Below are 13,808 nucleotides of genomic sequence, written 5' to 3'. Positions count from 1 at the left end.
CCTTGGTGGGGTTGGGGATTCTTTTTGCTGTTCAACCCCAACTGCACCACCCCACCCCCAAAACCCCAAACAACAGCACAGCCACGCCTGGGAAGCTTCCTTTCCATTGCTGAAGGCACTCAGAGAAGCAAGAAGGGGGTTTGGGTGGTGGGTTGGTGGTGGGGTTTTTTTTTTGTGTGTGTGTGTACAAAAATCTTTCAATAACCTCTTAATTACCTTTGTTTTGTTGTGTTTTGTTTTGCAGCTTAACTGCTCTGCACTCTCCTCTTTCATGCTTTCCAATTCCAAAGCTTAAACCTTGTGTAGGGGCTGCACAAGAGCAGGTTTTAGTCTTGTAACTGTGCCTCTTTGCCAAGTTCCCCAAGGCCTAACAATCCTGTGCACATCAGCTCAGATAGATGCTTTCTTGTTAGCTCTTTTGGGGTTGGTTTCCCCAACCCCCCCCCACCCCCCTTTTTGATTTGGGTTTTGTTTTTTGTTGTTATTTTTTTTGAGGAGGAGGTTTTGGGGGTTTGTTATTTTTCCTCTCTCTCTCTCTTTCTCCTTGTGCTTTGTAATTCACATTGTTGCTGTGCTTCAAGGGATGAGAGGTTTTTAACTTTAGCAGACAAGACACAAGGGGGGGAGGGGGGGAGGGAAGAGAAAGAAATGATGGTTTCATTTGGCTTTAGATTAAACAAACACCTGTAAGGCAAAAATTATTCTGTAGACAAGAAGAGAAACAAAGTGTAAATAAAAGCTGTGAGTTAACTGTGCAGTGAGTCCTTTTCTCTTGGAGACATCAGCAAGCCTTCAGGGAGCGTTATTTGGGTTGGAAGAGAGCTCGAGGATCATCTGGTTCCAGCTCCCCTGCCATGGGCAGGGACACCTCCCCCTAGCCCAGCTTGCTTAAGGCCTCATCCAACTGGTACTAATTAATAGAACAGAATTAACCAGGTTGGAAAAGACCTCAGAGATCATCAAGTCCAAGCTCTCACCCAATACCATCTGATCAACTAAGCCATGGCACCAAGAGCCTCAGCCAGGCTCTTCCTAAACACCTCCAGGGATGGGGATCCACCACCTCCCTGGGCAGCACATCCCAATGGCCAATCTCTCTTTCATCCTAACATCCAGCATGAACTTCCCCTGGCACAGCTTGAGACTGTGTCCTCTTGTTCTGGTGCTGGGTGCCTGTCTGGGAGAAGAGACCAACCCCCACCTGGTTTACAACCTCCCTTCAGGGAGTTGGAGAGAGCAAGAAGGTCTCCCCTGAGCCTCCTCTTCTGCAGGCTAAGCAACCCCAGCTCCCTCAGCCTCTCCTCCCAGGGCTGTGCTCCAGACCCCTCCCCAGCTTTCTTGCCCTTCTCTGGACACCTTCCAGCAGCTCAACATCTTTCCTAACCTGAGGAGCCCAGAACTGGACACAGGACTCCAGGTGTGGCCTAAGCAGTGCTGAGCACAGGGCAGAATGACTTCCCTGCTGCTGCTGGCCACACTGCTCCTGATCCAGGATGCCATTAATCAGTCGGTCTGGAACTTCTAGCACTCAGATACCCAGCAAGAGAGGGAGAGTGTGGCTCCTTCAGCAGCTGCCAACCATTAGGGGTTGACCTGCTGGAAAGCAGCTGTGTGGGGAAAGGCCGGGGTGTGCTGGTGGACAATGTTAGCCATGGGCCAGCAATGTGCCCTCGTGGCCAAGAAGGCCAATGGTGGCCAGCAGGTTGAGGTTCATCTACTCTAGTGCCTTCTGGAGCATGGTGTCCTGTTCTGGGCTCCCCAGTTCATGAGGGACAGGGAACTACTGGAGAGAGTCCAACCTGGGGCTGTTGAGCCTAGAGAAAAGAAGCCTGAGAGGGAATCTTACTCATGTTCTGATGTCTGGAGAGTGGGTGTCAAGAAGAAGGGGGCAGACTCTTCTCAGTGGTGCCTAGTGACAGAACAAGGGGCAATGGGTGCAAATGGGAGCCCAGGAGGTTCAGCCTGTAAAGGAGGTGCTGGAACCCTGGAGCAGGCTGTCCAGAGAGGCTGTGCAGTCTGGAGAGCTTCTAAACCCAGATGGCCCTTGTGATCCTGGGCAAGCTGCTGTGGGTGCCCCTGTTCTAGCCAGGGGGTTTGGACTGGATGATCTCCAGAGATCCCTTCCAGCCCCTACCATTCTATGATTTTATTGCTCTGAGTGCCAGAGGTATTTTCCTTGTGCTCCATCTCTAAATGGGTTAGAGGAAGCAGTTTGTTCATCACAGCGTGATGGGCATAGGAAGGGACCTCTGGGAATCATCCAGTCCAACCCTTCTGCTAAAGCAGGGCACCCACAGCAGCTTGCCCAGGATCACAGCAGCCAGGTGGGCTTGGAAGCTCTCCAGAGAACACAACCTCTCTGGGCAGCCTGCTCCAGGGCTCCTGCACCCTCACACCAAAGAGCCTTCTCCTCCTGTTCAGGTGGAACCTTCTGGGTTCCAATGTGTGCCCTTCGGCCCTTGTTCTGTCACTGGGCACCACCATGGGTTGGACTGGATGATCTTGAAAGGTCTACGGCTACGAGGCCGGGCTCCCGAGGGAGAGGACGGGGACAGCCGCGGTGCCACCCGGGGGCAGCAGAGCTCTAAGGCCGGGCTCAAGCGGCACAAGTCAGCGCCGTCGTGCTGGGAAGCGGCCGGGAGCATCCCCCCGACACTGAGAGAGCCCTTCCCGTCCCTGCGGGAACCACTCCTAGTTCAGATGGAGCCATTCCTCTTTCAGATGCGGCCACTCCCGTCCCTGAGAGAAGCGACCACGTCCATGAAGGAGACCTTCCCGTCCCGAAGTGAACCATCCTCGACTCTGATGGAGCTAAATGAATCGGCCCCGCCCCTGAGGCGGGCGGCTACGTCCATGAAGGAGCCATCCCCATCCTGAAGGAGCCATGCCCGTCCCAGAGGCAACCATCCCGTCCCAGAGGGAGCTATCCCCGTCCCATGGGGAGCTCTCGCCGCCTCAGTGGGCTGCCGGTGCTCCCGGCCCCCCAGACGTCTCCTTGGGGCCAGGGCAGCGCTCCCGGGCCGGCGGCTGAGGGCGGTGCGGTGGGGGCCGGAGCTGCCCCGCCCGTCCCCTCCCCTCGGGACGGGAGGCTCCGTCCCCCCGCACGCCCTCCGCCTTATAACGGCTCCCGCCCGCTCCTCTCCCTGCCTGCCGGTGCCCTGCGCGCTGCCCGCTGTCATGGAGCGGCCCCTCGGCTCCCCGCTGCCGCCGCCTCGGTAACCCTTTGCCATGAGCCCCTGGCAGCAGTGCCAGGGCGGCCCCAACCGCACCGAGCCCAGCGCCATGGGGCAGCGAGGCAACGGGACGGGGCGGGCGGCGGCGGCGGCCGAGAGCTGCAGCGCCGTGTCGGTGGCGTTCCCCCTGACCATGATGATCACTGGCATCGTGGGCAATGCCCTGGCCATGCTGCTGGTCTCCCGGAGCTACCGGGCTAAGGAGAGCCGGAGGAAAAGGTCCTTCCTGCTGTGCATCGGCTCCCTAGCGCTCACCGACCTGCTGGGGCAGCTGCTCACCAGCCCCATCGTCATCTCCGTCTACTTGGCCAACCGCTCCTGGGACGCCGTCGACCCTTCGGGTCACCTCTGCTCCTTCTTTGGCTTCAGCATGACGGTGTTCGGGCTCTGCCCGCTGTTCATCGCCAGCGCCATGGCCGTGGAGAGGACGCTGGCCATCCGGGCGCCCCACTGGTACGCCAGCCACATGAAGACACGGGTGACCAGGGCGGTGCTGCTGGGCATCTGGCTGACCGTGCTGGCCTTCGCCCTGCTGCCCATCGCCGGCCTGGGCCACTACACCCTGCAGTGGCCCGGGACGTGGTGCTTCATCGGCACCGGGGGCAGCCAGCTGGCCGGCAGCCTCTTCTTCGCCTGCACCTTCGCCGTCCTGGGGCTCCTGTCCCTGGTGGTGACGGTGGCTTGCAACCTGGCCACCATCGAGGCTTTGGTGTCTCGGTGTCGGACCAAGGCGACCGCGCCGCGCTCCAGCAAGCAGTGGGGGAGGATCGCCATGGAGACGCTGATCCAGCTCCTGGGGATCATGTGTGTCCTCTCAGCCTGCTGGTCACCGCTGCTGGTAGGTCGCCTTGCCACCCATCCTGGGGTCACCCCAGACCTCCTCCCTCCCTCCCTCCTTCCTTTAGGGCAGGAGGTTTCCACCGGGAACCTCAGTTCAGGTTCCTCACCAACTGTACGGGCAAGCGTGGCCCCTGAGAAGAGAAAGCAGGGACGGGCACAGAGTTTGGGGGATTTCAGGTATGGAAGGCTGGCAGGAGGGAAGCTGGGAGAGGTCCATCAGGATAGCCAAAGTGCAGCACGTTTGGAAGGTAAGGCAAAGGAACTGGAGTCAAAGGGAGGGACCTGGAGCAAAGCGAGGGTCTTGTACAGAGGAGAAAGGCAGAGTGTAAGGAGACCGTGGGTCTGGGGGCAGGACACTGATGTGGGCAGTGCTTATGGCACAGAGCCACAGGCACTGAGCAGATGCAGAGGGGGACAGCTGGTGCTGGCTGCAGGCTGCAGAGGCAGGGAGGGCAGGTTGTGCTCCTGCTCAACGTGTTCTACCTACTCCACAGCACCGCAGAGGTCTGAAGGTGGTGGGACAGGGGGGGCCAGATCCTTCTTGTTCCTCTTTGAGGGGCAGCACGTGAGGTTTATTGAGACCTCACAATGCTGGAGCCCTGTGCCCATGGCACACAGCCATTGACCAGCTTCTCTCTGCTCCCACTTCATAACAAAACTTCCTTTGTTGCCTCAGGATTTGGTGAGGGCCTCCTGGTTTTCACCCTGTCTGATTTACAGCAGCACTCTGTGCTTTTCAGTTCTGGTTTCTAAAGGACCTTAGCATTTCCTTCCACTTCTCTGTGTTATTCCTCACTTAACACCATTTCTTGCTTCTCAAACTGAGTGCCTCATGAAGCTTCCAGCACCTGAAGGGGCTACAGGAGAGCTGGGGAGGGGCTTTATACAGGAGCTTGTAGTACTAGGACAAGGGGCAATGGCTTTGAGCCAGGAGAGGGGAGATGGAGACTGGAGATTAGGAAGAAATTCTTTCCAGTGAGGGTGGTGAGGAACTGGAACAGGTTGCCCAGGGAGGTGGTGGATGCTCCCTGCCTGGAGGTGTCTGAGGCCAGGTTGGATGAGGGCCTGAGCAATCTGGGCTGGTGGGAGGTGTCCCTGCTCATGGCAGGGGGCTGGAACTCAATGATCTTCAAGGTCCCCCCCAACCCAAACCATTCCATAAATCTATGGACTGGGAATAGAGGAGGCTGAATCCCTGTCTCTTTCTGACACAGAATCATAGAATTGTCAGGGTTGGAAGGGACCTCAAGGCTCAGCCAGTTCCAACCCCCCTGCCATGGCCAGGGACACCTCACACCACAGCAGGTTGCTCACAGCCACCTCCAGCCTGGCTGCAAACACCTCCAGGCAGGAGGCTTCCACCACCTCCCTGGGCAACCTGTGCCAGGCTCTCACCACCCTCATGGGGAACAACTTCTTCCTCACAGCCAATCTCAATCTCCCCATTTCTAGTTCTGCTTCATTCCCCCCAGTCCTATCCCTCCCTGACACCCTCAGAAGTCCCTCCCCAGCTTTCTTGGAGCCCCCTGCAGATCCTGGAAGGCCACAATGAGGTCTCCTTGGAGCCTTCTCCTCTCCAGACTGCACAACCCCAACTCCCTCAGTCTGTGCTCACAGCAGAGCAGCTCCAGCCCTCTGCTCCTCCTCGTGGCCCTTCTCTGGACACCTTCCAGCACCTCCAGATCCTTCCTGGCACAGAGGCTCCAGACCTGGCCCCAGAGCTGCAGCTGTGGTCTCAGCAGAGTGGAGCAGAGGGGCAGAATCCCCTCCCTGGCCCTGCTGGCTCTGCTGTGGGACATGTGGGACAGGAAGCCAAATACCCCATCTATAAGGGGACAACTTCTGCTGTCAGTGGGTCCATGAGCAGGAAAGGGCTGGAGCTAGCTGTGGTAATTCTGAAGTTATGAGAAAGGCATTTTATGGTCAGAGAAGGATTCTTCCTCCTTGTGCACAGAGACCCTGGGGCTGAGAGAAGAAGAAGGGCTGACAGCACTAACAGCCAGTGGGGAGGAGGTGAAACATGGCAAGCAGCTTAAATGAATGAACTTAGCCTTGGAAATGAGTTATAAATTCCACACACCTCCAAGCTCACCCTGCCCCAAGGGAAGCCAGAGGCTGGCAGCTCACTTTCTACTGATCATTAACAGCTGGTGACGAAGGCAAACTATGAAACCACCACTGCAAATCCAGGGAGGAGTGGAGAGCACAGCAGCAGGCTCTGCTCCTCACACCTCAGGGTTTAAGCAGCTTTCTGATGGCCACAGAAAAGCCCTGAGATGAGGAAGTGTCCTCTTCTCTTCCCTTCAGAACCTGAGTGATCAGGAAAATTGCAGAGGAGAGGATGGGATGGGATGGGATAGGGTGGGATGGGATGGGATAGGGTGGGATGGGATGGGATGGAATAGAATAGAATAGAATAGAATAGAATAGAATTAACCAGGTTGGAAAAGACCTCAGAGATCACTGAGTCCAACCTCTCACCCAACACCATCTGATCAACTCAACCATGGCACCAAGTGCCTCAGCCAGGCTCTTCCTAAACACCTCCAGGGATGGGGACTCCACCACCTCCCTGGGCAGCACATCCCAATGGCCAATCTCTCTTGCTGGGAAGAATTTCTTCCTCACCTCCAGCCTAAACCTCCCCTGGCACAGCTTGAGACTGTGTCCTCTTGTTCTGGTGCTGCTTGCCTGGGAGAAGAGACCAAGCCCCACCTGGCTACAACCTCCCTTCAGGCAGTTGGAGAGAGCAAGAAGGTCTCCCCTGAGCCTCCTCTTCTGCAGGCTAAGCAACCCCAGCTCCCTCAGCCTCTCCTCACAGGGCTGTGCTCCAGACCCCTCCCCAGCTTTCTTGCCCTTCTCTGGACACCTTCCAGCAGCTCAACATCTTTCCTGAACTGAGGAGCCCAGAACTGGACACAGGACTCAAGGTGTGGCCTAAGCAGTGCTGAGCACAGGGCAGAAGGACTTCCCTGCTGCTGCTGGCCACACTGTTCCTGCTGCAGGCCAGGATGCCCTTGGCCTTCTTGTCCACCTGGGCACACTGCTGGCTCCTGTTCCGCTGCTGTCAACCACTACCCCCAGGTCCCTTTCTGCCTGGCTGCTCTCAGCCACTCTGACCCCAGCCTGTAGCTGCAGGCTGGCAGCAGAGTGGCTGCAAAGCTGTCTGGTGGAAAAGGAGCAGCTGGTGAGGGAGCAGCTGAGGGAGCTGGGGTTGTTCAGCCTGGAGAAGAGGCTGAGGGGAGACCTTCTGGCTCTCTGGAGACCTTCTGGCTCTCTGGAGACCTTCTGGCTCTCTGCAACTCCCTGCAGGGAGCTTGGAGTGAGGAGGGGTTAGTTCCCTTCTCCCAGGCAACAAGCAACAGGACAAGAGAAAGCAATTTGCCCCCTGGGAGGTTTATGTTGGCCATGAGGGACAATTCCTTCCCTGCAGGAGTGGGCAGGCACTGGGGCAGGCTGCCCAGGGAGGTGCTGGAGTCCCCACCCCTGGAAGGGTTTCGAAGCCATGGAGATGTGGTGCTGAGGGCTGTGGTTTAGTGGTGCCCTGGCAGTGCTGGGGTAATGGTTGGACTTCATCTTGAAGGGCTCTTCTAACCCACCCACTCTGTGGTTCCCCTTGGTGGTTTAACAGTCAGAAGTCACAGCTCTGGGTCTGTAGGAAGTGTTAATGGGAAGAGTTAATGGAGCAGAACCTGTGCTAAACACCCCTGGCAGCTCCAGAAGGCTCTTGGCCAGTTGCTAAGGGAAGCAGAGCTCCTCAGAGCCTTGCCTGTGGAAGGTGACCTGACTGCCTGCAAGGAGCTTGCTGCTCCCAGGGCCAGCTGAAGGGCTACCGGTTGGCAGTGGCTTCCTGTGTGTTTCATGGCTGTGTGGAGGACTCCTGCCCCTCGGGGTGCCATGGACAGGAGCCAGGCTGAACTTGGGAAGAGGTCACCTCCCTGTGAGGCAGCAGCAATGGAAAGCCTGGAACTTCCCTGTGGAGCTCTGCCAAGCTGCTCTGTCTGCTCAGCTTTTCCTGCAGTCTCTGTGTTCTGGGAGCCACCTCACCCCTGCCTCCTTCTGGGGAGTCATGGGGAGCTGGAGGCTCTCAGCCTCCTTTTCTCCAGGCTGAACAACCCCAGGCCCCTCAGCTCCTCCTCACCATTCCCTGTTCTCCAGACCTTTCTCTGGACCTGCTCCAGCATCTCAATGTCCTTCTGGGAGTGAGGGTCCCAAAAACTGAACCCAGGATTTGAGGTGTGGCCTCCCCAGTGCCCAGCCCAGGGGCACAATCCCTGCCCTGCCACACTGGTGCTGATCCAGGCCAGGATGCTGGTGGCCTTTTTGGCCACCTGAGCACACTGGTGGCTGCTGTGATCCTGGGCAAGCTGCTGTGGCTGTCCCTGATTTAGCAGCAGGGTTGGACTGGATGGTCTCCAGGGGTCCCTTCCAACCCCACTGTGCTGGGGTGCTGGGAATGGCAAACGTGGTGTGGTTTCCATGGGCCCTGAGTGGGCACAGTCCATTTACTGACTCTTTGTTGCTGCCCTTTGGGTCATGGCAACCCTGCAGGACCCATCAGGATGTTTGAAGTTTGGAACTGATGATCTTAGAGGTCTTCTAAGGGCTGGAGAGCTGGAGCACCTCTCCTATGAGGATAGGCTGAGGGAGTTGGGGCTGTTCAGTCTGGAGAGGAGAAGGCTCCAAGGAGACCTCATTGTGGCCTTCCAGGATCTGAAGGGGGTTCCAAGGAAGCTGGGGAGGGACTTCTGAGGGTGTCAGGGAGGGATAGGACTGGGGGGGATGGAGCAAAACTAGAAATGGGGAGATTGAGATTGGATGTGAGGAAGAAGTTGTTGCCCATGAGGGTGGTGAGAGCCTGGCACAGGTTGCCCAGGGAGGTGGTGGCAGCCTCCTGCCTGGAGGTGTTTGCAGCCAGGCTGGAGGTGGCTGTGAGCAACCTGCTGTGGTGTGAGGTGTCCCTGGCCATGGCAGGGGGCTGGGACTGGCTGAGCCTTGAGGTCCCTTCCAGCCCTGCCAGTTCTGTGATTCCCCAAGTGAATGGTGAGGAGGTGTGGTGCTGGACTCTGCTGGGCACAGGAGGCAGTCTGTGGGTGACATTGCCCCAGCTGTGCCAGTGTCCAAAGCAGCTGGAGGTGGCAGAGGAAGTGGGAGGGTTGTGGCTGTGTGGCTCTGGTGTCTGTGTGATGTGGTCTGGCTCTGACTCTCTCCACAGTTCTAAGAGGTTGTGCCACTGGTTCCTTGCTTTCCTGTTGATTTGCTGAAGGGCTGAGGCTGGAAGCTTCAGCTGCTGCTATTTAGAGAAACAAAAACAATTCTCCTGTCCTGTTGGAGCCTTCCAGACCCATCTCAGCCTGTCCAAGGTCAACAAATAGCTATTGATCTAGCACCCAGAATATCCCTTTCAATGGGAAAATCCTCCCCCAGAGCCTCTGCTGCTGCTCACTCCTGCCCTGGCTGTCCCACTTTCTGGGGACAGCAGCAGTCTGGATGTGACCTCTCTGGCCCACAGTGCAGCCTCCCATGGGAAAACCCTGGCTGGGGTCACCCAAGCTGGGTTGCTGATTCCTGCTGCAGGCCAGGATGCCATTGGCCTTCTTGGCCACCTGGGCACACTGCTGGCTCCTGTTCAGCTGCTGTCAAACACTACCCCCAGGTCCCTCTCTGCCTGGCTGCTCTCAGCCACTCTGACCCCAGTCTGTAGCACTGCCTGGGGTTGCTGTGGCCAATGTGCAGCCCCTGGCACTTGGATGTGTTCAATCTCCTGCCCTGGGCCTCTGCCCATCTGCCCAGCCTGGCAAGGTCCCTCTGCAGAGCCTCTCTACCCCCTAACAGATCAACTCCTGCCCCCAGCTTGCTGTCACCTGCAAATTCACTGCTGATGGGCTCAATCCCCTCCTCCAGACCATCACTTATCCCCAAACACTGCAGCCAAGGTCAAGCAGAAGCAGGTTAGTCTCCCCTCAGAGCACAAAGCAGGCAGAGAAGAGACCAGAAGAGGGAAGACTGTTGTGGCCCAGCCACTCCTGCAGCAGACACCTCTCCACTGGAATCACTTAGAATGATCTTTGGGTTCCCTTTTCACACCCAGCAGTCATTTATTGACACTTCTCTACTTTTCTGCTCAAAATCTGTAACCAAACTTGAAAGGCAGAGCCTAAAGCCCCCCCCAGCTGTGGCACTTTGGGTGTTTGGGGAACCAGACTCTTAAATCCATCACCTTTCACTGGGGGGGAGCTCAGCTGGGGGCTGGGGAGAAGGAAATGTAGGTCAGATGACCACCAAATGCTGTCTGTGGCTTTCAGCAGAAGAAAGTGTGGCTTGGAGAGATTTTTCTTGACTCCCAGCCCAAACCTCCTCTGCTAAGCTTTTTTTCCCCCCTCTTTCCATTTGGCTCAGCTCCCAACCTTAAACTCCAATTGCTACCTTCAGAGTTCATTGAACAAAGCAGCTTTGGAACAAGTGAGGACGTTTTTAGGACTGGAAATGCTTTTTTTGCTGCTCAAAACATCCTTCTGAGGAGCTCAGCTCTCCCCTGTGGTTGTGGTAATGTGAGCATGAGGAAATGAGTCTCCTCAAGCCAGTCCTGCAAGGTCAGCCGTTCCCCTTTGCAGCCAAGGGCCTCCTTCACTGGTTCACAGAATCCTAGAATGGACCTTTAGGGTCATCCACTTCCAACCCCCCTGACATGGGCTGGGACACTTCCAGCTACCCCAGGTTGCTCAAGACCTCATCCAACCTGGTCTTGAACACCTCCAGGGTGGGGGCATCCACAACCTCCCTGGGTAACCTGGTCCAGTGTCTCCCCAGTGTGTCTTGAAGATCTAGGATCCAGCACACAGCTTCCTGTGGTGGATCAAGCAGAGAAGGGCAAGAAAGCTGGGGAGGGGTCTGGGGCACAGCCCTGGGAGGAGAGGCTGAGGGAGCTGGGGTTGCTTAGCCTGCAGAAGAGGAGGCTCAGGGGAGACCTTCTTGCTCTCTCCAGCTCCCTGAAGGGAGGTTGTAGCCACGTGGGGGTTGGTCTCTTCTCCCAGGCACCCAGCACCAGAACAAGAGGACACAGTCTCAAGCTGTGCCAGGGGAGGTTTAGGCTGGAGGTGAGGAAGAAATTCTTCCCAACAAGAGAGATTGGCCATTGGGATGTGCTGCCCAGGGAGGTGGTGGAGTCCCCATCCCTGGAGGTGTTGAGGAAGAGCCTGGCTGAGGCCCTTGGTGCCATGGTTGAGTTGATCAGATGGTGCTGGGTGAGAGGTTGGACTGGATGATCTCAAAGTTCTTTTCCAGCCTGGTTAATTCTTTGTTCTCTAAGCAGGGACACAGCCTCTGCTACCTTCTCTGAGCATGGGATCTGCCAATTAACCTGCTGACACCTGGAAGGTGCTGTGGTTGTCTCTCCATCCCCACACTGAGCTCCTCTGATCACACTTGGCATGGGATGAGAGGGGAAAAGGCTTCTTGACAACAAGTTTCTTGAGAACTTGCTCAGCACTGTACCCCAGCAATGTGCCCTGATGGCCACGAGGGCAAATGGTCTCCTGGGGAGCAGCTCTGTGAGGAGCAAAGGCTGAGAGCCCTGGGGCTGTTGAGCCTGCAGAAGAGCAGCCCCAGAGGGGAGCTGAGCAATGCTCAGCAAGAGATAAAGGACCTGTGGAGGGCAAGAGGCTGGGGCCAGACTCTGCTCAGTGGTGCCCAGGGACAGCACAAGGGGCAGTGGACACAACTGGAATCCAGGAGGTTCCATCTGAACAGGAGGAGAAAAATTCTATGTGAGGGTGCTGGAGGCCTGGAGCAGGCTGCCCAGAGAGGTTGTGGAGTCTCCTTGTGTGGAGAGCTTCCAGCCCCAGCTGGGCATTGTGCTGCTGGGCAAGCTGCTGTGGCTGCCCTGCTGTAGCAGGGGGTTGGACTGGGTGAGCTCCAGAGGTCCCTTCCAGGCCCCAGCAGCAGGGATGTGCTGCTGTGATTCTGGCTCTGTAGGAGTGATACACAGACATCAACATCCTTTTAACATCTGTCTCCTTTTTCCCCCCTCCCTTCCCTCAGATCATGATGCTGAAGATGATCTTCAGCCGCACCTCCCTTGAGCCCTGCAAGAGGTTCTCCAGCGGGGCCCCGAGCTCGGAACTGCACAGGGAGTGCAACTTCTTCTTGACAGCAGTGCGCTTGGCCTCGCTGAACCAGATCCTGGACCCCTGGGTTTACCTGCTGCTCAGGAAGATCCTCCTCCAGAAGTTCTGCCAGGCAGCCAGCGCCGTCTCCAAGTGCTCCAACAGCGAGTGGAAGGAGCGGTCGGTCACCCTGTCCGAGGAGATCCGCCGGCCGGCCGCCTGAAGGGACAGGGCTCTGCCTGCAGGGCAGCTCCTCCGGCCAAGCAGCCCCTTGAAACCACACTGGGAATGGGAGGGGGTCCTCTCTAACTTGTCAGCATCTGCAGAAGAAGCTGCTGCATCCCTGTGAGGAGGAAAGGCTGAGAGCCCTGGGGCTGGGGAGCATGCAGAAGAGCAGCCCCAGAGGGGAGCTGAGCAGTGCTCAGCCAGTGACGAAGGACCTGTGGTGGCAAGAGGATGGGGCCAGACTCCTCTCAGTGGTGCCCAAGGACAGGACAAGGAGCAACAGGCACAAACTGGAACCCAGGAGGAGAAAGTTGTTTGTTGTGAGGGTGCTGGAGGCCTGGAGCAGGCTGCCCAGAGAGGTTGTGGAGTCTCCTTTTGTGGAGAGCTTCCAAAGCCAGCTGGGCATTGTGCTGCTGGGCAAGCTGCTGTGGCTGCCCTGCTTTAGCAGGGGGGTTTGGACTGGATGATCCCCAGAGGTCTCTTCCAAGCCCCAGCATGCTGGGATGCTGGGCTTTGGTGACTTAACAGTGACAAATAATCCTTTGTCCCTTGTGCCAACCATTCTCCAGTGCAGCAGGTGGAATTGTTGTTGTTGCCAGAGAGTCCCAGAGGTGTTTCAGTTGGAAAAGACCTCTGAGATCATCAGGTCCAACCAGCAACCTACCTTCTGCTCATGACTGAGCTGCAAAATGTCACATTTGGGGTGCTCAGGTAGAGTTTGGAGATGAAATTTCTGGCTTTGAGGTGGGAAAAATGGGTTTCCTGTCAGGGGACAGCTGGAACGGATTCAGGAGGTTAAATTAAAGAGGCTCACACTGGCACAGGGTGCCCAGGGGGGGTTGTGGATGTCCCCTCCCTGGAGGTGTTCAAAGCCAGGCTGGATGAGACCTTGGGCAACCTGGGCTGGTGGGAGGTGTCCCTGCCCATGGCAGGGGGTTGGAACTGGGTGATCTTGAAGGTCCCTTCCAACCCAACCCATTCTGGGATTATCTGCTTCAGAGTCCTTCTCCCTCCATGTGTTTTTTCTGGAGGGACAAGGGGAGAAAGGGCCAAACCAGACAGGAATTGAAGGAAGACAGAATTAGGAGGCTTCATTTGGATTTCAGTGATTAACCCTGAGAAGAATTTGTTGAGCCAGTGATGGGACCTCAGGCTCTTGTGAGACCTGTGGGTGGCAGGGGTCTCACCACGTGGGTTTGGCCTGGTTAATCCTCCCTCTGCATGGAGCTGAAGCAAAGTCATCTGCTGAGGAGGATGTGGCACAGGGATGAGTAGCACAAGTGAGAAAGCTTTGACTATTTTTGCTGCAGCAGCCTGTAAAGCACCTTCCCAGAACAAGCCTGCTGTGACTGTGGTGATCAGATGACTCTGTGCAGATGGAGAGAGTGATAAACAGGTTGTGGGA

The 13,808-nt window shown here is 56.8% G+C and overlaps 1 protein-coding gene across 1 annotated transcript; it reads left to right on the top strand.

Annotated features, from left to right (window-relative positions):
- The first annotated feature begins 3,164 nt into the window (after positions 1-3,164).
- Positions 3,165-12,440, top strand: PTGER3 (prostaglandin E receptor 3). Its single transcript, XM_009910802.2, has 2 exons — positions 3,165-4,071; positions 12,114-12,440. Exons 1-2 carry the CDS (start codon positions 3,229-3,231, stop codon positions 12,399-12,401), a joined length of 1,131 nt encoding a protein of 376 aa, XP_009909104.2. The 5' UTR covers positions 3,165-3,228; the 3' UTR covers positions 12,402-12,440.
- The last annotated feature ends 1,368 nt before the right edge of the window (positions 12,441-13,808 follow it).

Source organism: Dryobates pubescens, chromosome 11 (genome assembly GCF_014839835.1).
Source record: "Dryobates pubescens isolate bDryPub1 chromosome 11, bDryPub1.pri, whole genome shotgun sequence".
NCBI lineage: Eukaryota > Metazoa > Chordata > Aves > Piciformes > Picidae > Dryobates > Dryobates pubescens.
The sequence above is the reverse complement of the archived record's forward strand: the minus strand, read 5'-3'. Positions and strand labels throughout refer to the sequence as shown.

Excerpts from the sequence above, each read along its gene's own strand:
- PTGER3 (XM_009910802.2), top strand. The coding sequence starts at position 3,229 with ATGAGCCCCTGGCAGCAGTGCCAGGGCGGCCCCAACCGCACCGAGCCC. Across the intron at positions 4,072-12,113 it reads CCTGCTGGTCACCGCTGCTG|ATCATGATGCTGAAGATGAT; the intron begins GTAGGTCGCCTT and ends CCCTTCCCTCAG.